At 38.3% G+C, this 26880-nt stretch overlaps 2 protein-coding genes across 2 annotated transcripts in view; both read right to left on the bottom strand.

The window, feature by feature from the left end:
• LOC129247330 (uncharacterized) overlaps positions 1–20632 on the bottom strand; it is a 51851-nt gene extending 31219 nt beyond the window's left edge. The window contains exons 1-4 of the mRNA XM_054886422.1: positions 20257–20632; positions 16026–17347; positions 14485–15077; positions 14212–14421 (exon numbers count right to left, since the gene is read on the bottom strand). Of these exons, the coding sequence (XP_054742397.1) occupies positions 14212–14421; positions 14485–15077; positions 16026–17347; positions 20257–20632 (2501 nt within the window). The remainder of the gene's footprint in view (positions 1–14211; positions 14422–14484; positions 15078–16025; positions 17348–20256) is intronic.
• Positions 20633–21355: 723 nt separating this feature from the next.
• On the bottom strand, positions 21356–24626 carry LOC129247329 (uncharacterized). The gene is given in 2 exon segments (XM_054886421.1): positions 21356–24463; positions 24519–24626. Coding segments are annotated over 2 exon segments (3216 nt in total).
• Positions 24627–26880: the final 2254 nt, after the last annotated feature.

The raw sequence follows: 26880 nt of genomic DNA, 5'->3' as shown, positions 1-26880 counted from the left end.
TGAATGCAATAGTATTTGTGTGACTAACGCACATACACATACACCATTTCCTTATGTGTAGTGTAGAGGTGACTACTGAAGTGGTTGAACTACAACTACAGCCACAAATAGTATCCAATATACATGTTTATCTATGTGTATGTGTGTATATGCGTGCATATGTATTGGTTTGATAAAGAGAATTTCAGAAGGCTAGGAATCAAATGACGTTGCAAAACCGGCTCTGGCGCCTGAAATTATGTATAATCATGCGAAGACTTGTTTTGCGAACGTTGTGGTTAGTCTCCGTCTTGGCGGCGGATGCTGCTTTGGATTATTGTCAGTCCGCTATTGTTTAGCGTTTTGCGTTTTGTGGTTGGGTTCATTGCGCATTTATGTACACGGAATTTTACGAGCCATCACATCCTTGTGTAGATGTGAATTTTCTTATATGTGTATGTGTTTGTGCTCAGAGCTATGCGTCATTCTACTACGACTATGCATTTTCTTTGCATCCGTAGAAAGTTCTCAATGGCCAAACTACTTGTAATTCCTTTTGCTTTAAGTAATGTCTACGTGGAAGGTAGACAACTGCCAATGAGGCAGTTGCTGAACCCGTTGGCCACTCTTTAGAGCGTAACTATGCCCATATATATGTATGTATGTATGTATTTATGTATAATATTTATGTACATGCATTCCTTTCAATGCTCGCGTGAGTTCAGTCTCGTATTCGCTACAAAAATTTTCGTCGCTGAATGAAAGATTTATTTGTAAACCAGAAATCAAGATCAGCCGGACTTAGTCCGTATATTGGTTTTCCTCTGGACTGAAAGTGTACGTAGTTTTATAGAAAGCTATTGAGATTAAGAACTTTAAATTAATCAGCAAAGTTTCTTTTTATACACTCATCCCTCGATTTGCACGGTAGCCACGTTCTTGGAAAAATCATGCAAAACGAAACCAGGTAGAACGACACAGAGTTTATAAAAAGTAGACAGGTATGCTGAATAAACCTGAAAACCGTGTAAATCGATTTAAAGTAGTGGGCCAACTAAGACCTACTAATGTTCAGCACAAATAACTTTTTTATTTTTTGACATATTTATTTTTCTCTTTCTGTAGGTTATAATTGAATAGTTGGAAATTTATTATGGAACCCTACAGTACAACACAACGCGTTAAAATGATCGAGTTTTTCTATTCTTTCACAATTAGCCACACAAATTGATTTTTTAAATAATGTTTTGATGTCGGATGAAGCGCATTTCCAATTAAATGGTTATGTCAACAAACAAAACTGTAGATTGTGGGGCTCTGAAAATCCAAGGGCAAAACACAAACAACAGTTGCACCCATCTAAATGTACTGTTTGGTGCGGTGTTATGGCCACTAGAGTTAATCGGTCCATATTTCTTCGAAAATGAGGATGAAACGCCGGAATCGATTTCAGGAGCTTCTTATAGAACATTGATTGAAAACTTTTTGCGGCCAATGACGGAGAAGTATCCTAATTTGTGGTTTCAACAAGATGGAGCAACTGCGCATACTGCTAGGCAGTAGTCTTTAGCCATTATAAGACCTAACCGTGCAAAATGAGAACGGATTGATTCAGACGGTGCCTTGTTTTAGCTTTCAAACCAGCTTTCTTTTAAGGAGCTAAAAATGTTAAGCGCTTTGTGCTATATCTGAGCGAATTAGAATCTATCGGTACGTTTTTTACTATTTTTTCTGTGCCAATTACTAGAGTTTTTTCTACTGCTTCTATTAAATCATCTCGATGATACGTGGACAACTTTGCGCTCACAGTAGTTCCACTGGCAACACTTTTTCGAATAGAAGCTTCCATTCGCTTTACTGTCCTAACAGTCGCCTCATTCAGTTCATATTCTTTTGCTATGGATGTTGAGACTTGTCCAGATTTTAGTTTGTTTACATTTTTTTGTCCAAACAGACTGTTTTACTTTACTTGGGTCTTCCTTTTATTGCCATTAGAGGGCTCTAATAAAGTTGAAGTACTATTACGAAATAAATTCTTAAAACTAAAAAATTGCCTGTTATTAGAACTCAATCAGAAGAAATGACTTTGAAGTTTCTTTCTTCTTCTTCTTCACGCACAATGCCACCTCCTTAATATTTGCGTTTAATGTTTGGAAAAGGAAGCGTTTGGTAACTTTGAAAGAGTCTTTAGAAAAGTATATGCATCCGTATGATATTGAAAAATGGCACAATGTCACAAAACTAGCAGAATAAGACCAAACAAGTTTTTTGTTGTGGTTTAAAAACCGTGTAAAAGCGAAATCGTGTAATTCAAGTACAGTGGAAATCAAGGGATTGGCGTATATTGACTGTTTGCGTCTCCATGTTTTTCCGCAAGTAAAGTGACCTACAGTTTTCTGTCGACTCCGATCGGCAGACGGTTTTTTTGAGAAGTTTTTTCGTGGCAGAAATACACTCGGAGGTTTGCCATTGCCTGCGGAGGAGCGCAGGCGCTATTAGAAAAATGTTTTTCTTAATTTTGGTGTTTCACCGAGATTCGAACCGACGTTGTCTCTGTAAATTACGAATGGTAGCCCCGCAACAACCCATTCGGCAACGGCGACCGCCCGTATGTTTGTTATTGCCATTAATCTTCAAGTCAATATGGATAGGTTTTACTTGTGGTGTCAGAGTTCATGTCTTTTGCTGAACTTGTCCAAGCATGCGTGTGTGTCTCGACTTGCTTTCTGTAGGGTGCTAGTGAGTTTAAGAACCTTGGCGTGGTTTTTGATAACGAATTATCCTCTAATATCAATACAAATTACATAACTTCGAAATCATTCTCCATGTTGGGCTTCGTCAGACCGAGTACCACTAAGTTCTCTGATCCCTATACCACCAAGTTAGCCTAAACATTATTTGTTAGGCCTCATTTATAAGTAGAATATGCTGTTTTTATTTGGAAATTCTGTAGTCGGCAAGCTATCAATAGAATCGGTCGTGAGCAAAAAAGTGTTCTATGCCCTTCGATCTCTAAACTTTATTCTGCTCGTCTTTTGCTTATAAATCTCAAGTACTTAGAAATTCGTAGGTCTATACTGTGCCCCTCCTTTAGTCATAATATTATTACTGGTGTCATTGATTGCCCTTATTTGTTGAAAAGGATTCGATATAATGTTGCTCAGCGATCTCGTAGGGTCATCTACTCTTTTTATGGGGAAGACTTTAAAACTAAGTATGCCAGTGCTGCTCCCTTTACTCGTGCTTTACATGAATTAAATTCCATTAATACTTATGCTGCCCTCGATTTTTCGCCTCCAAGAGTTGCTTTTTTAAATCTCTTGAGTGCTATGTTATGTCAATTTTGAATATATGTAACATAACAAAGGTTTAATCTATGCTACTTAAATAAATAAATAGATGACTGGCATCCGCTAATAGCAAAAACTTTGACTATCATTTACTTTCTTGTGATATCACACTTCCATCTACAAAAAATAATAAAAATGCGAAGAAAAATGTTTAAACAACAACAAAATTTCTTTCAACTGTAATGTAATCGTGAATTGCAAAACTGCAAACTGCATTAACACTGCTGGTCTTTTCCCTTTTAAACTCTACTTAGTATATCCATGGTGGTTTTTATTATGCAACATTTTTCAACTTAAGTGCATAAAAAGCTTGCATTTACTTCGCCCGACCAACAGTCAACCTTTAATTATATCAACCCGCTATTGATTCTTGTTTGCCTCAACAACACTTGATTTCTTGGCTCCTTTGCGCTATACTTTTTTTGCATTTGTGCTACTTCCGAGTATTGCGATTTTTTACTTGATTTTTTCGCAACGCGCATGTGCCTCCTGGTTGTTGCTGCAACAGCGTGAATGTGAGCACGGAAGCTCCGTAAATGTTTGTGTGCTCAACAGGAGCACCTTCACTGCAATTGTACTGCAGTTGTACTACATTAGGGTACCCAATGTATTGTTTACTTTTCCTTGATTTCTCTTGTTTGCAAAAAAAAAAACAACGAAAAAACGTGCAATGCCAACGTAACTTGCAACAAAACGCAAGCATCAGCAAAAGCGCAAAAATAACAAATATGTGGGCATACGTAAGGTATTCACAGCATGTGCGCTGTGCGCTGTTGATTTCTAACGCAGCAGTAGCAGTCACCTAATGAACCAAGTAGCAGATGTGCTGACAGGGCGTATGAGTGATATGAATTTTATAGTATGTACATGTATGCATGTGTAGGTGTGTAGGCATGTAGTTGTGTGTATATCTACCTATTGAAATAGCAAAGCAACTAATAATAACTTGTCCCAATTTAATTTTTTTCCAGTGTAACTTTTCTGTTGACCGGTAGCAGGATGATGTGCATCAAAAGCCAAAGTGTAAATCGACTAATACATACAAATATGTGGCAAATATGCATGCACTTTCATATTATCCTGCACATTTATGTACATACATATATGTATGTATGGGAACAAATATGATACTATACACCATAAATTCAAGCTAAGGGGCAACGAAAGTGCCACTTAGCCAGCATCCATTGGCTCGTGATGAAGAAAGCAAATCTAGTTTATGCAAAATGTGAAAATGGCAAAAGCGAAAATTGCAATAAAAAACAAATTGCTTGGTGAGATAAGATATCTAGGACGTTGAAAAATAAAGCTTCCATTTCAATGACCAACTAAACTGGTTGTCGCTGCAAAAGCTGAAGCCCGAAGTCGTGCTGCAGCAATTGCAGGGAAAGCAAAAAAATAAAAAAATTGAAGCACAACTGGTGCTAAGGGAGAACGTTCGATATACGTACATACATATATATGTATATATCTGTGCTAACACATGCTACATATCTGGAAGGTATACGAAAAACCGTTCCAATTTCATGTGATTTTTTAGCAGTTCACACCAGTTACTTACAAAAATTTTCGTGTTTACATATTAACAAATGTTTATACATACATTTTTACTGTGCAAATACTAGTACGTATATGTGCTAAATTCTCATATGTATATGTGTGTCTGCATATGTATGCATCAGCGCACATGCACATGTGAAATTCACTTAAAATTCAATTTTTATTATCGGATCGAATGGCAGCGCTGTGAATTCTATTATGAAATGGTTCAATGGCTTTGATGTGCGGTTGGTTGAGTTAATAATTGCCTTGGCTTTCATAAGCAGAGCTACAAAAGCGAAATTACAAACAGACTGAGGTTTTTTTTTTCTTTCGGTGCATGTGAACGTGCGCGGCACACAAAGGTAATATTGAAAAGGCTGTTTTTGAAAAAAAAGTTATTCGCTGCTTAATTGCTTTTTATTATTAGAAGATTTTTTAATTTATTTAGCACTTATCACTTCAAAAATTGAAGTGGAGATTCAAAAGTTGCAAAAATTTAATTTCTCGATTAGCAGCAAGATTTTTTAATTGGCGCTTACACCCCGAACTCTTTCTCCTATTTGTGGTGTGCGTCTAGATGCTGTTCCCACTTTATATAATCGACAAAAAGGGAAAGATATTAAACAGTTTTACGAAATAAATTTGATAAACGATTTTTTTAACTTCCGGAGTTATTTTGAAGATTTGTTAAAAATTTGGTTTGAAAGCGAAATTAGCAGTTTAACACTCCAATATAAAATAGCGCTACTATTATATTTTCGCCAATTTTGACTATTTTGCTGTTCTTTTTTGAATTCTCATTATTTTGTATGAAAGTATAGCTTATTGTGAAAAAAAAACATTAGTTTACAAAACCAATTTTTAAATCTTTATATATAAAAATGAATGTTTGTCTGTATGTCATCGATGAACTCAAAAACTACTGGACCGATTATTATAAAAATTGGTGTATATATGTATTTTTCCACGGAGAAGGTTTTTAGAATATGCTCATTGATGCCACTCGCCACCAGGTGGCGCTGCATAGTAGCAACTTCGGCGGGATGCATCGGCTAGAAATTTTGCAAAACAATTATTGGATATTGGAAATGGGTGAATGGAAATTAATGAATCTACACAATGTGTCACCCAGCCAGCAAACTTCTGTAAGATCACAGAAAGCATCGACGAATTGGTGCAAAAAATTTTCCCAAACATTGCACAAAACTACAAAAACCATCAGTGGCTCAGTACGCGTGCTATATTAGCAGCCAAAAACATCGATGCCAATACCGTCAACTTTATCATTCAGCATGGAGTACCCAGTGAAACGACAACATATAAGTCCAACGATACTGTGGAGAATCAAGACGAGGTTGCCAACTATCCAACTGAATTCTTCAATTCGCTTGATTTGCTAGGCATCCGCACGTTCGTACATTGAAAATTGGCGTACCCATCATTCTTCTTCGAAACATAAATCCGCCTCGAGTTTGCAACGGAACCAGACTCTCAGTCAAGAAAATGATGAACAATGTTATCGAGGCAACCATTTTGACTAGAAAATTCATAGGTGAAGACGAACTGTTGCCAGGTATCCCAATGATCACGACAGATATGCCATTCGAATTCAAACGTTTACAGTTTCCGGTGCGACTCGCTTTCGCAATGACTATTAACAAAGCACAAGGACAATAGTTACAAGTGTGTGGGTTTAATTTGGAGAATCCATGCTTCTCACATGGACAGCTCTATTGGGCTTGCTCACGTGTAGGAAAACCTTCTGATTTATTCGTCTACGCACCAGATGGAAAAACAAGAAATATTGCGTATCCCACAGCACTGTGAAATTGAAACTAAACTTTGTAATGTCACAATTTAATCGAAATAAACAAAATCAATAAAATGGTTTAGAACGAATTCAATATTTGTGTACTGATTTTTCTTGAAAGTTATTTTTCTTAAATTTATTTTAGTTGTTGGCGTAGCAACGCGCGCACCGGGTACAACTAGTAGCTTAATAAATTTTAGTACAACAAAGTGCAAATTTGAAGTAGCTTAAAAGTTCCTTTGATTTTTCATAATTTTTTCTCTGCCGATATTGCACATGTTCTCCATATAAAAAGAATGATTCGTGTTTTTCTTTCTTTGGAAAAAATTATAAGAAATTTTATTTAATGCAACGCATTAATTATTCCATAAAAGAATACAAAATACCTTTTTAAAATTTTTTCATACGGAAGCAAAAGCTTAGTAAAGTCAACAAAAAAAAAAAAGGTGCAACAATCAATCGTAATTTGTAGTCATTGGAAACTTTTCGTTTTTATGTTGATGGTAAAATGAATGAAAAAAGATATTTAAAAAATTATCTTACAAATGGTAAAGTAATTAAATTCTTATCAGTTAATTTATTTAATATGCCAAACAAATTTTTGCTTTTTCTTCGATTACGGCAAATAAATAATTTTCACAAACTACAAGCAAACCGTGACCGCAACCGAATCGCCGCTCAGTTTACATTTCATATGTTTTTAATTTTGTATTCTGTGTTTATTCTTGCTTGCAAAAGCAACAAAAAAAAAAAAATAGTCGTTATTGTAAGAGAAAAATGCAAAACTATTGCAGCCATTGAACCAGTGAAAAAATTGCTGAACTGTGCACTACTCGTGGAGGCAGTGAAGGGCAATGACCGAAAATTAGGGCAAGACTACATAGCCGAGTGAATCGCATTAAATTGAAATGGCAAAATTTCTGGGGAGTAACGCACGCATACATACTTACACATATTGCGGGTGCATATAAACCCTTTCATCTACAATTTGAAACTTTGGCAAATTTCGTGCACATCAAAGTGAATACGAAACTTTTTGCGTTACATAAATTACTAAAAAATAATCGAATTCAACGCTCAAAACAAAGTATTTTCACGCCAGCAAAGTAAATGCAATTTATACAAAATTCAAACAACTGCTAGACTACTTTATCACTCTTAACAATATTTCGGTAATGCCGCCATAAATTGTGGTTGCATGCAACCAATAGCGCACTGGCGTTTGCTAAGCAAAATTACTTCCTGTCGCTCGCTGCGAACACGACCACATACAGAAGTATGTATATAAATACTTATACATACATTCACATAGAGGAAAATAATACTTGCAACATAGCCTCACTGCACATACTTTTCGTTTTCGAATATTTCACACTCCTTTTTTTGGCTATTCGACTGACGCTTTTTGCCTGCCGGTTTGGTTTGGGTGATGCGCAGAGTAATTGAATTTTGCAGTTATGCAACAAACGATAAATTTCGCTGACAGTGTGCGCGTAGAGAACTAGAAATGTTAGTGTCTGGAAGAATGACCTTTTGGGCGCTCAGAAGTTTTCACACAATTTAAGAGCAATACTAAGTTCGTTATGGCTACAATTTTGGTTAGCTTTAATTTCATTGCCGGCGGCCGCCGTAGCTGAATGGGGAGGGGCGTGACTATCAGTCGGAAGTGCGTAGGTTCGAATCTCCGTGCATGAAAACATCAAAATAAAAGAAAACGTTTTTTTCTATATAATAGCGGCAGCTCCCGGCAGGCAATGGCAAGCTTGCGAGTGTATTTCTGCCATGAAAGGGCTTCTCATAAAATATCCTTTACCGCTCGGAGTTGGGAATTCGAAGTTCGGAGACAGAAACTACGGAAGCGCTGTGAGCAAACCAGTACTCCAGAGATTAAAACGAAATTGAAGTTAAAAAATGAGCAGCTACACACAGCGATCAAGACATTTTCAAATGATGCATTCAATGAATTTCCAACTCAATGCGCGCTCGTGTTAAAAATGATGAGAGAAACTGAGCAAAAATCGAATCTAACGGGTGATTTTTTAGCTATTATCTTTTTAAACAGTTGGTTTAAACAGCTGACGCACGCTTCGTCTTTTGTTTCACTGTCAAACGTCTTCAGTTTGGTCTATAATTTAACCGTGAATCGTCTTACAAACGAACAACGCTTGCAAATCATCGAATTTTATTATAAAAATGTGTGTTCTGTTAAGAAAGTTTATCACGCGCTTCTTCCATTTTATGGGGAATGGGCTCTTGGAAAGTTGGTCGAAGATCCACTTTTTTATCGAAAAATTGTGTTCAGCGACGAAGCTCATTTTTGGATCAATGGGTACGTAAATAAGCAGAATTGTCGATTTTGTATTGAAAATTAGCCAGAAGAATTGCAAGAGCTACCAAAGTATCCAGAAAAGGTCACAGTTTGGTGCGGTTTATGGGCTGGAGGTATCATTGGACCGTACTTCTTCAAATATGCTGCGAATCGTAACGTAACTGTGACTGGTGAGCGCTACCGTGAAATGATATCCAACTTTTGTTTGCCCAAAATGCAAGAGCTTGACTTGCGTGACATGTGGTTTCAGCAAGACGGTGCCACATGTCACACAGCACACGTAACAATGGACTTGTTGAGAGGCGAGTTCGATGAACATTGTATTTCACGTTCGGGACCTGTCAATTGGCCACCCAGATCGTGCGATATAACGCCTTTAGATTATTTTTTGTGGGGATATGTTAAAGCTCATGTCTATTCAGACAAGCCTGCTTCAATTAACGCATTGGAAGACAACATTAAAGCATTTATATGTGAGATACCGGCCGAAACATTGGAAAGAGTATGCCAAAATTGGACTAAGCGGATGGACCATTTGAAGCGCAGTCGCGGTCAACATTTGCACGAAATAATCTTCAAACATTAAATTATATGGACTGTACTATCGATTTAAATAAAAATTTCATGCATTTTTCTGAATTTTACGTGTGTTTTTTTTTTAAACTAAGGACCGATGACGTATAACCTATTGAAAAGTGCCCTGCGCCCGATGAATTTATTATTCCAATTACACCATTGGTAAAGAAATAAAAAAATTAAGCTTGAAAAGTTCCATGTACTTGATTTAATCACGGCTGAAGTTCTTTGTAATCTGCCGAAAAATTTTATTTTCTATTTGGTCAGTTTATTTAACAAGTACCTCAGCTTTAGGTACGAAGCTATATAAGTCTGGTGAATCACCCAACGACGTGTCTTCTCACAGGCAAATATCTCTGTATCCTGTAATGTCGAAGCTTTTTCAAAAATACATTTAAAACGTAAACAAACATCTGATTCCCATTCACCGATTAGGCGCTATGAAAAAGCTAAATGTGTGTTCAGCCCTTTTTTTTTATGTATCCGTAAGCTTTCAACAAAGTATGGCACGAAGGGCTCTTCCAAAAGCTGAAACTTATACTGCCAACACAATACCGCACGACGCTCCCGTCATATCTGAATGATAGGTACCTTTGCGTAAAACACGGAAATGTATACTCGTCTCTAAAAAATATAAACGCAGGGAGCCATTTTGGGTCCTCTGCTGTATCTCCTGTATACCCACGATCTACCATCGGCAAATCAGCAAGTAACTGCAAAATTTGCGGATGACACTGCCATACTTGCAGTCGATAAAACTATCGAAAATGCAACGAATTTGCCACAAAAAGCTGTTAAGCTGCTGACCTTATTGCTACATGGGCTAAGGAGGCCAGCCATTTAGTATTTCCCACAGCTACTTATAAGTCAATCTTCATCGATGCGTCGATAATCCCTATACGTCGACAAGGCCAAATATCTGGGCCTAACACTTCATAACAAACTCTGCTGGAATGCTTGACTTGAAATTAAATAAGTTATGCATGTCACACCATTGGGAGGCGCTCAGAGATATCAACCCACAACAAATTACTTATTTATAAATAAACATTAAGACCAATTTGGACTTACGGTATACAGTTTTAGGGATGTGCTAGCCAAAAGTGCATCTCGTCTATTCAACGTCTGCTAAACAAAATTCTGCAGATCTTAGGACTTGCGTCCAAAATTTGATTTACCTACAGTGACTGAAGCAACAAGCAACAGTGTTGCCTACTTCGGCTGAATTCTTCTCGAAGGACATACAAACGCAATAGGGTAGCAGACCTGAAGGATAGTGAATAGGGATTATTTTGAAAAATGCTTCTTAAACCAAGTTAAATTATCAAATTTTTAGATACCCTACGACCAAAAAGTACCGGGTTGGCTGTTTTCTTCGATTTCCAAGGCGTACAGCACCATGAGTACCTTCCATCGGGCCAGACAGTCAATAAAGAATATTATCTATCTGTTTTGAAGCGTTTGAGAGATGCTGTACGTCGCAAACGGCCGGAAATGTGGGCAAACAATTCTTGGATTTTGCATGATGATAACGCGCCATAGCACCGACCCCAAATTGTGCTGGATTATTTGACCAAACACCAAGTAAATACCATCGTGCAAGCACCGTATTCACCACTTCGTGGAAGGAGATTTCAGTCGATAGAGGAGATCAAAGAGAATGCGACGAAGGAGCTGATTGCCGTCCCTTTGTCGGCCTACCAGGGGTGCATGAGGACTGGGTTAAACGTTGGCGCATGTGCGTTGCTTCAGACGGGTCATATTTTGAAGGAGATAAAATAAATTTGCCTGAAATTTAACTCTGCTTTGTTTTATTTAAATATTCCCTGTACTTTCTGATCATAGGGTATACAAAGTGCAGTTGTACAACGCTTCTAAAAAATTAATAAAAATCGTTAATAAAATGAGATAAAGTGGTTCAAAATTCGTGTTATTGTAACGATTGCTTCGCTGAGATGTTGTGCATTTTCTCCACATAACGAATGTACAATATTTTTTTTATTAAAAAGTGGGAAAGTTTAATCAAAACCGCTTCATTTTAAGGCTGGCAGAATGTCGCATGGCGCGAATAAGGCGGATGGTCTATCGTTTGGATGCTGTACTTGGCTAGAAACCTCTAGACAATGTAGAATGACCCCACACATGCCGGAAGAAATCGTATAGCTACACTGATTTCTTTATATCGGGCATTTTTATAAGAGCTTGAGAATTTGAATGATAATGCAAAACAGAAATATTCTTGAATGAATTTTTTTTACAATATTATAATCGGCTAGATAATTTCATGGCATTTATTTTTGGAGTTTGATATCTGACACATGCCTACCTCGTCTATGAGCTACATGATCCTTTCGATCATTCTAATATTTAACTATATTTTCCATTAAATCTGGCCGTATGGCGTCAAATGCGGTATTGGCTTCCATTGATTCAAGCATTGCTGGTTGGTCGGCATAAGCCAATGGCTTAACATAGCCCTATAAGAAGTAATCCAGAGGCTTTTATTCGCACGAAGGAGTGAACAGTAACACTTCAGGAAAGTTTTCACCAAATTGATTTTGCAATAAATCGAATGTTAAGCGCGCTGTATTGCAAGTTGCGCCGTCATGTTGGAGCCAGGTACCGTCTATGTTAAGCGGATAAATTTTTGGAAACCAAATTCAGTAGTATGGCTCGATAGCATTCGCCATTCACTCTAACGACAGCTCCAGCTAAGCATCGATGATGCCGCCAGTGCTCTTTGAACTTCGCGAACAGATTTTTTTTTTTTTCAAAGTAAATTTCCACAATTTGAAAGCGCTGCTCTAGCGTTAAGCGATTCATGATGATTTGCCAAACCTTACTGAACATAAATGCCAACAGTGTTTGCTATTCTTAGTTGTCGAACCATAGTTATCGATATCGCTAATTCTCACGCAGGTAAAAATCGCTAATTGCGATATCGATAGTTGCGATTATTATACTTTTTTAGGCGCTGTGATAGCACACTACTCTCAAGTGGCCTTCTGAAACCAGGCCAACCTGTTTATTTCCATCACATTTTGCCGCGAGACTAAAATCAAGTATCGCGAAGAAGGAAGGCGTTTAATCGCCGCGTCTGTGTCTCAGTCCTTCCAGATGCTTCATCTCTTTTTCATAGTCTCTATCAGTGGCGACAGTCTCATGGCGCATTCCACTTTTCTGTCGGGCCCAGCATATGCGGCACGAATGTTTCCGGCGAAGAAGGTTCGCCAAAGGCTCTATGGAGTTTTTCATTTGCAGAACGCAAGCGCAGACATGTGAGGTAATTGAGAGAGGTACTGCATTTGAAAGCGAGTGTGCACTTCCTTGTCTTGATTATTGAAAAGCCAGACGTGGTTCTTGCATCTTCTCGGAAGGAAATGTCGGCCTTAAATTTTACTGTACAATCAGCATAGGTTCGAATCTCCATGCATGAACATGAAATGATAGAAAAAATGTTTCCTAATAGCTTTCGCCCCTCGGCAGGTAATAGCAAATCCCCAAGTGAATTGCTGCCTTGAAAAAGCTCCTCATAATAATCATTTGACGTTCGGAGTCGGCTTAAAACTTTAGGGCCCTTCATTTGTGGAACAACATCAAGGCGCACACCACAAATAGGAGGAGGAACTGGACCAAACATCTAACAGCAGTATACGCGCCATTTATTTAATCAATGAAGATTTTCGTACTTAAAATTAATTAATATTATTAAATTCTATCGTAAAAATATTTTAAGATAGCCGCTCAAGTTAGTTCACACTTTTATATCGAATGAATTTAAATTAGTTTGGTTAATGGCATGCGAATTAAAAGAAAAACGACAACCAAAGTAAAAGAAGATTTTCAAATTCACAAGACACAAATTGGAAACAATTAAATTAAGAAAAAAAAAATCTGCTTACCTCTTCAACTAAAAACGGCTTATTTACAAATCTCATCTCATCTCTTTCTTCAATCAACCAATTAATCAATGAATCAAATCAAAATCATAATTTACAAGTAGCTAAATGAGAAATACAACAACAATAATATTGTATAAAAGTAATACGTCCATTATGACAAAAAGATTATGGTGCTTTTGGTGGTTGGTTGGTTGGTTGGCTGTTTGTTTGGTGCTGGTCCCAGGTTTTTGCTGATACTACGACACATAAGTTTAAATTGTGACTTGCAGTTTGCGTTTAGTGTATTGGCTACATAGTAGGTATGTATACATATATATGCGATTAAGTATTGTAGTTGTTTTTGTTTTTGGAGCTTAGTGAAACAAATACATTTTGGGTGTGAGTGCACATAAATACTCTAGAACCAATCAGCCTGTGAAGTGAGTGCCTCACTAGTCAACACTATGTGAACACGGATATGTACGTACAAAAAGCCAGTTATAAATTTATGTATATACGTATACGTCTAATGGAAGAATTTTTACACACACACATGGACACACGGATGCAAAATTAACTTTTGCGTAAGCCGACACACTTTTTTCAATTACTTTGACGTGTCATTTGGCATTGTTTTTGTGTGCGTATGTGTTTAGCTTTGTGCTGGTGTGTGTGACGTTATGACATAACGGCGGACGTGGCGTCAGCTGCAGTTTTTTTGTTTTCTATTTTCAATCAGCCTACCTCGAGTTGGGACTCGCCGATCTACTGCGCTGTTGTTGTTGCGTCTGATCGTTGACATAATGCACAATCGCCGATGTGACCTCCTTAATGGAGCTCTGTATTTCCGGTGTAACTGGCAGCAATTTGCCATTGTCACCGTTCGCGGCGCCGCTAGCATTTCTTTGTGTGGGCGATGTGCGTTGCTGTTGCGCGATTAATGACGAAGCCAAGCTGTAAGAGAAAAATGGTGGTGATTAAAGTTGATTAAAGTCATAAGTTCAGTTGTTTACTCACCGTTCATGGGGAGTGCGCTGTGACAACTTCTCCGTACTGCGCCAACCCAAATATGGCTGCCGGTAGGAACTTCTTATCACACTACTTTGTCCGCTAGCCACCGATATGAAACTGGAGTTGATTGGACCGCCACGTGTGAAGGAGCCACGTTGCGACACGCTGGGTGATGTTTGTGACGAATTCAAATGCGAGGTGGACCAACGTGAAAATGCGCCTGCACCACCGCCTGTGCCGTAAGCGCTCGTGGTGGTGGCACCAGGCTGTTGCGCCACCTGTCCACCATGATGACTATGCGCCGAGGGACTGAGCAATAGTGGACTGCGATCGGAACGCTGTGAGCCAAGTGAACTGAGTGATGTAGTTTTCGAGTTGAGTCCCGCCCAACGGCCAGACTCTGTGGTGCGTTTGCGCGTGAAATTACCCGGTTTGTAAGCAGCCGTATTACCTTCCGGCGAACGTGATGTGCTCTGATTGTATTGTCGGAACCAGTCGGGGATGTTGAGACGCTGCAGTGAGGCCTGCACACGCAACTGATGTTCGCTCAAGGCGGCCGAATTGTGATCGTGCGATTTCTGAAGCTCATTTTCGGGTGGCTGTAGGGAGAACAGAGAGATAGAGACGGTTGTTAGTTCGATTGTAATATGCGAAGGAATACAAATGTCTTAAGTTTAAGTTTAAAATAATATATACATTTTGCGGTTCGATAAGAGAGGGCGTTCCTAATAGCCTAAATTTTTGTTACGTTGGTACACTCTTCATTTCAATGTGCTCTATGGTGAGCTGGTCTGTGATGGACGGTTAGCCATGTAGACAGATATATCCACATCGATTCCCATAGGCATGGGAAAAAATAAAATTCAGAGACCAACGCGAAATGGTCAGTCTTGGCTTTATGGAATTTGAAGTGTGGCTATTAAATACTTTATTTCCTACATAAATATTTACTTATTATCGCCTTCAATTCACACACCTTCTTTATTGCCCAAAAGGTTTAAGCAAATATTTCATTGTTTGAAACTGTGCGGGGAGGGCTTCTTTGTAGTCTTTCAAAACCAATGACTTTTTCTCTTTCATAGCTTCAGAATTCAGCCCTGGTCTAGCGATAGGATGCTGTAGTTGGCTAGAAACCTCCTGAAAAGTAATGCGGAATGAGTCCGTGCATTGCCGTGTTGGAGAACCCCTGCCACTTTCTATCACTCAGCAGGCACATGAAGAAAATAATTTATTGAAAAACTGCAATCATTTCTGTACTTCACATTTTTCAGACGAAATCAAAAAACCAACTCTAGTCTGAGCGAAGAGTATAGTGATTTTGAAGATGCTACTTTATATTCCAAAGTACATATTTCACACTAAATAATCGGCGATCGCTTACATGCAGACATGTGAACTTTTTCTATAGCCGCGTCAGCCTCGTTATTTAATAATACGGTGCAAGTGGGAAAAGACGTAATTTGTCATAACGTAATTGTAGATAAAATAGACAGAAAAAAGCGAAAATTTGTAAACAAAAATGAACAGCCCAACTTTAAACAACCAACCTTCAATTTCAATTTGACTAAAAATTTCGCGGTATTTATTTCGCCAGCATTTCTGAAAGAATCCTCACTGCTTTCTACGGTGGTGATATCAAAACTGACACTATATTTCTTTATGATCCAATCGCAGAGCAAACCAATCTGCAAATACCGAATGATCGCCTTTGGCTGGAAGTCTTCGATCCAAGTGCGATGTATTTTCTTTGGTGGTCTATACGTATCGAAGAACATCGAGGTTACTGTGTCACGGCAGCGCTTTCGCAATTTACGTAGCAGTGGTCGTGGAGCAACACGTTGCTTTGGTAAACAACTACCCTGTTTTGGAGTCGGCTTGAGCACAACAGTCAGCTTGCTAATATACAACTCTTCAACTTGCTGGGACTTATTCAAGGCTAGTTCTGCAATCGACGATTTAGAATCTTTTTTCTCGGTCAAGTCATGACACATCAATTGGGATATTTTTGAGTCGAACAGTTGCACCAATTGCTTAACATTTGATTTGCGTGGACGATTTGGTGATTTCTTGCCTTTCGACGTTGTCGTTGGCGGTACTGGTGGAGCAGACTTAAGTTGATCCTTCGATTTATGTGTCTTTTCTTTTGGCTTTTGCTTCTCAACCACACACTGTTCATTGTTTCTTCGCAGTTCTTCGGTGCTGCTGGTGGAAACCTCTGGTTCTGTCTTTTCACAACATGATTTGGCTGAATCGAGTTCCTGATACGGTGGAGGCGGTGAACCGAAGGAGTCTGACATTTGTGTGTTAAAACTTTCGATTACACTGCCCGTACAAGGTAATTTGTTGGGAGTAGCACCGCGCGATGGTCCGGCATCTGCATTTACATGCTCATCATTACACTGCGTGGTATTCTCACTGCTATTTGATGCATCCAGATCAGTAATTTGGCGTGGACCAAATATTTCCTCGTCCTCAAGCGGCATATAAAAACGGTCATTATCAAATGAGCACTCAAAAAGCTCCGCTTGAGTCATAATGGCTTTCAGTGGTGTTGGATTATTAAGCGATTGACAATATTTGTTTAACTGCACGAGGCGCTCGATTTTCTTGGAGATGGCAATGTATTCCTGCAGTTCCTCCCGATTGAACGATGCAGTATCAATCAAAATCGGCTGCGCTGATGCATTACCCCTCTCCAACTTTTTTACTATCGAATTCACTAACACTTCATCGTTGAGTTTTTTCTGAATTTTTTCTATTTCTTTTTGAGAAGTATACACTTCATAAGCTCGACCGTCTTCTATGACTTTCCCTTTCATAGTGAGTGACGACATCATGTGCCTACATTTTATATCGCGAGCGCACGTTCCTGATATGCAAATGTGTTTGAAAAGGATAGAATAATCGTGAAGGATGCGCCACGTAAATCCATTATACATGATTTTCCAAAGATATTCGCCATCATCAGCCGAAGTTCCAAGAACGTTAAGAAAAATCACGCCCACAGATTAGGTTGAACGGCGACTCATCACCGGTTTAATGATAGTACCTACGTAGGTACCTAAGTACATGCGGAACGGCTAGTTGCTAAGCCGCGAGCTGTCGAAGGTTATTGCGTATGCGCGGCAGCTATTGGTCGCTAATTATGTACCAGCTGCTCGCGACAGCATTAGCACTCCTTTGTTAGTTTTTTTAGTTTTTCTTATGAAATACTTTATTGTTAGTAAAATGCAGGTAATTGAGCAACAGAAACATTGCGAGTAGGATTCGTCGTTTCTTCAAAATTTTCATTGCAAATTTATGTAACCGAAAATTCATAAAGAAAAAGTATTTCAAATATTTTTAACCTTGGCGTTTATTTAATCGGTTGCGGGTTTTTTTATCACAAAGAAAGAAATGAATAGATCTGCATGCTGCCAAATTTATTGTGTATGTATATGTGTGATCGCAATGGAAAATCGCTAGGTTGACTTCAGAAAGAACTGCATTATTTATGCTACGGTATTCTACTAACAAAACTGCATATGCACGTTTGTATTTATGCTTAAATTACGTAGTTATTAGCTAAGAGTTATTCATACTTTGTGTGAAGAAAATATAGCTTTACACCAGAGCTAGTGTAAGTAGCTAGTCTATATGAGATGCATTCTTTTTGCATCCGACCTGTAAAAGAACACTAGGAAATTTAGTGTATTATGTGGAAAGTAAACAACCCAAAATATCCTACTTGAGTTGATACCTTCTAACCGGTTTGAGTTGAAGGCGCCTAACTATATGTGACCTGATTAATAGTAAGCGCTTCGATTCGCCACTTCTCAGCTCGTTCTGCGCAGACAAATTTGCATGTGAAAGCAACAACAAAGTTAGTGAGTACGATTATAAGACCTATAAGACCTCTTCTTCACCGCTCGATGACGAATCTAAAAGGCCTAGTGTTGTAAAGCAAAAAGGAGACAGTTCTAAATGGGCCGCTGGAAAGTACTTGCGAAATTCAAGCTAACCGTCAAACAGCTGGATACACACAATAAAGTAGTACTAAATAGTAAAAGTAAAATAGCCACCTTGATTTTTTTTGTGATTTGGTGGTTGACAATGCTTTTTTGTTTTTAATACGCTTCTTTGTTCGAAATTTGATTGAAATTTTCACACTCAAACCAAAAAATTTCGAGTTTGTTTTGAATAAAACGAAACGTCCAACAAAAGAGCAAAAGTAGTACGTGTAAAATATAATCGATTTCGGGCATTGGAGCGTTGATTTTTCCGTAAGGATGCAAACGAATCTTCTTCTTTCTTTGCAATTCGTTACCGAATGTAAGCAATCATGTATAAAATATAATGTAACTATAAAATTCTATGCATACAAAATTAAATGAATACAATAAAGCTTAACAAATATGCTCACAAAAATAAAAACATTTTTATAGTTTTTTTATAATATTTGAAAAAGCGTCTCTGTTTCGGGCTACTTCCAAAAGATGACCGATATTTTGGACTCCGATCCATTGACGCATATTTCGCAACCAGGATAATTTTTTTCTTCCGATGCCTCGTCTTCCTTCAATTTTTCCTTACAGTATAAGTTGCAGAAGATTACGAGTATACTTATGATTTCGCCATATATGACCCAGGTCTGTTTTTTTGCGTTTAATGCACCGTAGAAGCTCTCTTTCGCTATTTACTCTTCGAAGCACTTCAGAGTTTGAGACACGGTCGGTCCACGGAATTTTAAGTATTCTTCTTAGTATCCACATTTCGAGTGCTTCTATGCGATTCATATCCGAAACTTTCATCGTCCAAGTTTCTATGCCATACAACAAAACTGACCGAACATAACATCTAACAAAACGTATTTTTAAGTTTAAATTAAAATTATGTTTTTTTAGAACGCTGCAGTATTTATAAAAAGCAGCTCTAGCCATTTCTATGCGGCATTTAATTTCCATTGAATCATCGCCAGTATCATTAATATATCGGCCAAGGTACTTAAATTTATTAACCCGTTCAATCGGCATGTTATTACTTGTCAGTGTGAGATTATTGTAGAGATTCTTACGACTGATTGACATAAATTTTGTCTTATTGACATTGATTTTCAAACCATATGTATATGTATTTGGCTTTGTCTTGTCACACTATCGACCAATCGTTAGAGTCCTTCCATGCTGTCCGATATTAAAGTTGTGTCATCATCCGCGTATCTTATGTTGTTTATATATACGCCATTAACTTTAATACCGTCCTCAGTGTTTTCTAAGGCTTCTTGGAAAGTTGCTTCTGAATATATGTTAAATAGAAGTGGAGAAATAATACATCCTTGCCGTATTCCTTTGGAAATGGGTGCATCATTCGTTTTTTCACCGTCAATAACAATGTGTGCAGTTTGATTCCAATATAAGTTTTGTATCACTTGTATGTCCTTTTCTTTAAGATGTAATGCCCTTAAAATGTTGAAGGACTTTTCATGCTGCACATTATCAAATGCCTTTTCGTAATCAATAAAACATAAGAAAACGTCTTTTTGCACGTCCATGCAATTTTCTACTAGCAAATGAACACAAAATAATGTTTCTCTTGTACCCATGCCATTTCTGAAGCCAAATTGTGATTGCCCTATTACTTCCTCTCAAGTTTGATATATTTTATGATAAATCACTTTCAGAAATATTTTTAGCGAATGACTCATAAGACTTATAAGTCTATATTCGCTGCAGTGTTTTGTGTGATTCTTTTTTGGAAGAGTAATAAATGTTGATTTAAGCCAGTCTTGCGGGTAGTTACCAGTATCATAGACATAATTGAAGAGTTGCACCAGAACTTGAATATTGTCACCACCGATTAGTTTTAAGATTTCAACCGGCACTCCATCTGGTCCTGCCGCTTTTCTTTCTTTCATGCTGTTGAGCGCAGATACTACTTCATCTCTACTTATCGGTGTCCCGGATACTGTTTGTGGCAGTGGTATCTCGTTTGGTCTGATGCTGTCACTAAAGGCATCGGATATATATCTTACCCAAATCTTCTTTTTCACATTTGTGTCAAATACATCTTCATTGTTCTCGTTAACAAGAAAGGAATGATTTGGTTCTTTGTAAATGCCTGAGGTTTCTTTTAATTTTTTGTGCAGATTAAAATTATCGTGTAGATTTTGCTGCATTTCAATTTCTTGGCATTGACCATTAAGAATGCAGCTACCATTTTATGCACTCGGCTCATTATATAAAGTAAGAATATAGTAGTTGTCCGTGGCAAAAATGCTGGGATCGTTATAAGAAAAAAAAAACTGGCCTAATTCTAAACGAAAATTTGATCTGCTGGACCTTTTTTAACCTATCGTTAGCTTTAACAATTTCAACGAACAACTCGTTTGTTCCCAAAAGGTATGCAGACACCTTTTTCCGAATAATTCAAACTAAAAATTCCTAAACATTTTTAAGAATAAATAATGATAACAAGCAAGCGTGCCTTCGGTTTTGTTTTACAAGTGAATCTTTTATTTTTGAGTTCATGTTTTTACAGTTTTTCTTAGCCTAAGTTTATTTAAAAGTAAATATGTATTATTTTATGTCAAGTTAGGTATGTACATATGTAAACAGCGAACTTAAATACGAGTATAGCTATAATAAAATTGATAACAAAAAATATAAAAAATGTCATTTGATAAAAATACTACTAATAATGATTAATTAAATTAAGTTAATAATTAATTTCTAAGGTAGAGCTCAATTAAACGCCATTTGGGAACACAAATTATAACTTAAATTTTTTTATTTTTTTTTTTTACCGTGAGTTTTTACGCATTTCCAAACCAAAGGTAATAAGTCAATAACAACAGGCAAAGTACGAGTCATAAAATCTACAAGAAATTTAACATCGATATTTAAGGCTTTTTCAACTCGTTGCCATTGGCTTCAGCCAACCCCAGTTCAATATTTGCCTTGTCTATATTTTCTTGATGGTGTTTTACTAGTGCGTCCAACACGTTTATCATGTGCTTGTTGCAACTTTCCAAACAAATATGGGCATAGTGTGTGAGAAAGAGCATAAAACCCTCCAACTGCTCCTTGCTGCATGCCGTGAAACCCTTTTCGCTTAGAAGACTGTTGATGGCACAGGTTATGATGCGCAATTTTTGCATATAAAGCGGCGATTCTTTGGAGTGAGGTAGGATAGCTTTAGCCATACCCGAGTGATTCGAATACATTTTCATGCGTTTTTCCAATTCTTTTAAATCAATATTTATTTTCTTTAGGTTATTTATCATTTTTGATATCGTTCGTGTGAGTCTCAGTCTGTCCATCTTGGCATCTAAGCTTTTTGCATCATCTTGGAAGAGTTTTTCCAAGGTTTCGATATCAATTTTTTCATTGTGAAAACTGTTTTTTGCAGTCGCATTGCGGGGCGATTCCAGGGTATGGCGTAAATTTTTAGGATCTATTTTTAAACCATTTTCGGAGACATATCGGTTGCTTGTTTTTGAATAGTTCGAATTAGCAAAACTGCGTTTCTCATGCGGGCCAGCAAGCATTGAAAATCTGTTGCTGTTTCCCTTGTTTTCAGACGCCCTAGAAAATTCATAGTTATCGACGCCAAAACGTAGCCGCATATTATCTGTCGTTGAATCTTTTATGAAACTGAACAAACGTTGAATCTTTTCTGTTGCTAAACGTTTACCGTTGAATGGCACAGCCAGTTCACCGGAGCAGAACCAATAGTAAGAGCAGCCTTTCACTGCAGGTATGCGCGCTGAGATGTCCGTCTTTTCGATTGCATTACGCATAGAGAATTTATAATCATCGATGCCAAAGTACAAATCCTGACTCTCACAGCTCTTTTGGCTGAATATTTGATTTAGTAGGTTTAGGCGATCTGGTGGGCTGTAGAATATATCCAGAGCAATTTTAAAGTCCACAGCGCATACCCAAAACTTTGATGACTTATCTTGATGCTCGGTGTTGTTGGCCATAATTAAGTTGAAAGTGGTACTAAAGAAGCTATTTTCAGTGATAATCGGCGAGTTCGCTATTTTCGACGGTTCGACATGCTCCAAGGGATCTTCACAGATAACTTGCATAGATGGCGAACTCTGACGTGAATCATTAGCCTGCCACAAGCGGCGACGGCCTCCGTTAACTGTACGTATGGGACTAATAAATTCCTGTTCTATCATGCGGGCGGTATTGCTGCTGAAGATTGGCAGTGATATATTTTGCAAGCTCTTATCCGCTGTCGACGGCGAAAAGCTAAAGTTATTTTGCTGCGTACGTTTGTCCATTTCGGGCGTTAATTTGGTGGAAGGCGGTGACGCACTTTTCATTTGTTTTGGTGTAATCACTGGTGCTGCTGTACGATTAGGACTTTCCGTATAATTTGAACCTGTCTCAAAGCCAAGATCAATGAAGCTATCTATAGGGCTCTGCAATGTGCCATCTGGTGATGTTATGTTATTCGCTGCTCCACTCGCAATTACTCCTCTGTTAGTGTCTTGCTGTTGTGGGGCCTCATTAATTGTCGTGGAGGGTTGTGGCGCCTGACGCTTCACCTTCCCGTGGACTCGATTGGAGGGTTCCTGTGTTTGGCTAATTGGCAATTCAGCTTCAATTACACTTTTGTTAGTGTTCAGCTGTTCTCGGATCTCATTAATTGCCGTGGGTGGTTGTGGCACCTGACGTTTCACCTTACCTTGGACTCGATTGGAGGCTTCATGTGGTAGTTTTTCATCGATGGAAGTGCCAATTTGGCTAATTGGCAATGCAATCTCAACACTTTTGTTAGTGTCCTGTTGCTCTCGTGGATCATTAATTATTTTTAATGCTTTATGAGTACTGTTTCGTCGCATTACTCGCGATTCTACGCTATCGAACTTCACCATCGCCTTTCCAAACAATAAACAAAACTCCGATTTCGATATGACTGGACATTTTAAGGTATTCGCTTCGTCAGCATTTGTGAAAGAATCCTCGTTGTTTTCTACTGAGTGGATATCGAAAGTGACACCATATTTCTCCGTGATCCAATTGCAGAACATACGTTCCATCAGCATGTTCCGATAGCTCGCCTTTGATTGGAAGCGTTCGGTCCAAGTGCGGTGTATTTTCTTCGGTGGTCCAAACGTATCGAAAGACATTGAGCTGACTGGGTCAATGCAGCGTTTTCGTGAATCCTGTAGGATTTTCATTTCATTGATGTAGCGTTGTTCACGTATTTTACGTGGCAGTTGGCGTGGAGGGACACGTTGCTTTGGCAAACAGCTACCCCGTTCTGGATTAGGCTTGAGCACAACTGGCAGCTTGCTAGTATGCAACTCTTCAACTTTTACTTCCTCATCCGATTCGTTATCTACGCTGTTCTCTTTTGTCTCGGTTGACTCATGACACATCAATTGGGATAGTTTTGAGTTGAACTTTTGTGCCAATCGCTTAACCTTTGATTTGCGTTGACGATTTTGTGATTTTTTGCTTTTCGACGTTGTCGTTGGCGGTACTGGTGGTGCAAACTGACGTTGATCCTTCGATTTATGTGTCTTTTCTTTTGGCTTTTGCTTCTCAACCACACACTGTTCATTGTTTTTTCGCAGATCTTTAGTGCTGCTTGTGGGTACCTCTGGTTCTGTGTTTTCACAACATGAATTTGGATACGCTGGAGGCAGTGAACCGAAGGGCTTAGACATTTGTGCTTTTAAACGTGCGATTGCTGCAGCTAAAGTGCTCGTACAAGGTAATTTGTTGGGAGTAGCACCGCGCGATGGTTCGGAATCTGCATTGACATTCTCGTCGTTATACTGCGTGGCATTCTCAATGCTCTGTGATGCATCCAGATCAGTAATTTGGCGTGGACGAAATAAATTGTCATCTTCAAGCGCCATTAAAAAACGGTCGTTCTCAAATGAACTCTCGAAAATCTCCTCTTGAGCCATAGTGGCTCCCAGTGGTGTTCAATTATTGAGACGCCGATAAGATTTGTTTAACTGCTGTTTGCGCTCGATTTCCTGGCGCCGATGAATTACCGCTCTCCAACTTTTTTACTATCGAATTCACTAATACTTTATTATTGAGTTTTTTCTGAATTTCTTGTACTTCTTTTTGAGAAGTATACACTTCGTAAGCTCGACCGTCTGCTATGATTTTCCCTTTCATAGTGAGTCGCGACATCATGTGCCTGCATTTTATATCGTGAGGTGGCTGAAATACAAATGTGTTAGAAAAGGATAGAATATCAACACAAGCGTGGAAGTGAAGGATGCGTAGCGAAAATCCATTGTAAATGATTTTCCAAAGATATTCGCCAACATCAACCGAAGTTCCAAGAACGTTAGGAAAAACCACGCCCACAAATTAGGTTTAACGGCCGGTTTAATGATCGTACCTACGTAGGTACATAAGTACATGCGGAACGGCTACTTGTTATGCTGCGTTTCGTTGCTAAGCCGCGAGCTGTCAAAGGACATTGAGTATGCGCGGCAGCTATGGGTCGCTAATTATGTGCCAGCTGCTCGCGGCAGCATTAACACTCCTTTGTTAGTTTTTTTATGAAACACTTTATTGTTAGTAAAATACAGGTAATTGAGCTACAGAAACATTGCGAGTAAGATGCGCCGTTTCTTCAAAATTTTCATTGCAAATTTGTGTAACCGAAATTTCATAAAGCAAAAGAATTTCAAATATTTTTAAAGTTAACATATTCAAAGGCGGCCTCTTTGACCGAGGAAAGTGTTATTACTGCGAGTATTATTCAAAATTTCGGCTGCTACGTCACTTGGGAGATTCGGCAGTCGAATTCTGCACAAGCATTTCCCACGTATTCACACACACGCCGAATCAGAAGTTGGTCAGATGGCAACGAAGTGTCATTGGCTGATCTTTTTGTGTATATCACCAACACAATTCCTTTTCCTGGTAAACACATCCCGTCAGCTGATTCTGTCAAATTTGCTCAGAGCCGAATAACGGTCTGCTAAAAAGCAGACCTCTAAAAATCTTTCCAAAGCTCTGCTTCTGCTTCTGCTTCAAAGCACTCTCAGCTATGCATCTCTGGCGTGAAAGTGAAAATATCGCAAAAAAATCTAATTTCACGTCTATTCGATGCGAATATTCTATGCAGGCTTTTCTAGTTCTACTGCGAGTAATGTGGAAGGCTCCATCTTAAAACCGTTTTCAGCATTTTCGCGTCCTTGAGTTAGACAAAACGGCAAAAGGGAACCATAAAAGGTAAGTATAAAAATAATAAAATGATATTTTTCGCCATAAGCGGCCATTGGATTCAGTAGGGAACATTGCCTTGCCGCTTACATGGCGGCATTGGTCTATTAAGGATTAAGATAACCGTCTGTATAAAAATTCAGAGAACCGCACAGATAATGAAAAGAAGTGCGCACTTCTTTCTTTTCAGAATTTGTAAGTGTATCGTTTCACAGTAAAGAATTTTATCAACTAAGCCTTTACAATGTAGAATTTCAAGACCCAGAATTTTGAATACAGAATTGCACTAAAAATATTTCGTACTCAACTCGCTCCTAAGAGTGCGTGCCTTGAAGTTTCAGTGTGAATGTGTAGGTACACGTGCATTTGTATTTTGTATGAAAACATTTTTTGCAAAAACAAATACAACGCCTTTGAACTTCGCTGACCTTGCGGGTACGCAATAAGTGCTTTATTTCATAATGATAAGTGCAAAATAGGTCTTTGAAATCCCTGCGATGTTTATCCTTTTGTCACGCACTGAATGCAGTTATTGAGAAAAACTCAAAAAAACAAATCCATGTACACTTTGTTGTTGGCGAAATACTTTAAGCAGATTATGCCACTAATTCAGGCTACGCAATTGGTGTGGTTCGTTCGAACTTTGACAAGGTTCAGAGGTCATTTTAGTAAATGAAAAATTTGCTACAGCAACTAACGAATTTGGTGGGATTACTAATTCAGAGGCTTTGTAAACAAGCAAAATTGCCGGATTTTGAACGTCGAAATCCACGTGTGATTTTTTCAGGTGACGGTGCACTCTAAAAGAGTCACTGTTTACTTTCGATTTTGTTCCGATAGATAGTATAATTGGGTCTTACTTGTTCGAAATTGAAATAAAATTGAGACTCATTTTTATTTTTTTATAATATATATGAATATGTGATCCAAAAGTGATCCTTTACAAAGCGCCATCTAAGTACAGCGGAATCGCGTCGGCGTTCATTAACCCAAAATTATATTCCGTATTATAAATAACATCATATTCTACAAATAGTCCACAAGGTTGCTAATTGTTTAAAAATGTGTCTCAACTACGTTGGATTCCTCTATTCTTCCAGTAGTACAATGGTCTACTGACTGAGTGCTTGGACTTGTCCAACCCCCCACAAATCTAAAATCTATTCTTCCACGCTAAGTATTGCCAGTAGAAACCCGGGAAGAAGGT

The sequence above is a fragment of the Anastrepha obliqua genome, chromosome 5 (genome assembly GCF_027943255.1).
Source record: "Anastrepha obliqua isolate idAnaObli1 chromosome 5, idAnaObli1_1.0, whole genome shotgun sequence".
In the NCBI taxonomy this organism is placed as follows: domain Eukaryota; kingdom Metazoa; phylum Arthropoda; class Insecta; order Diptera; family Tephritidae; genus Anastrepha; species Anastrepha obliqua.
Note: the sequence above shows the minus strand (reverse complement) of the source record. Positions and strands in the feature narration are given on the sequence as shown.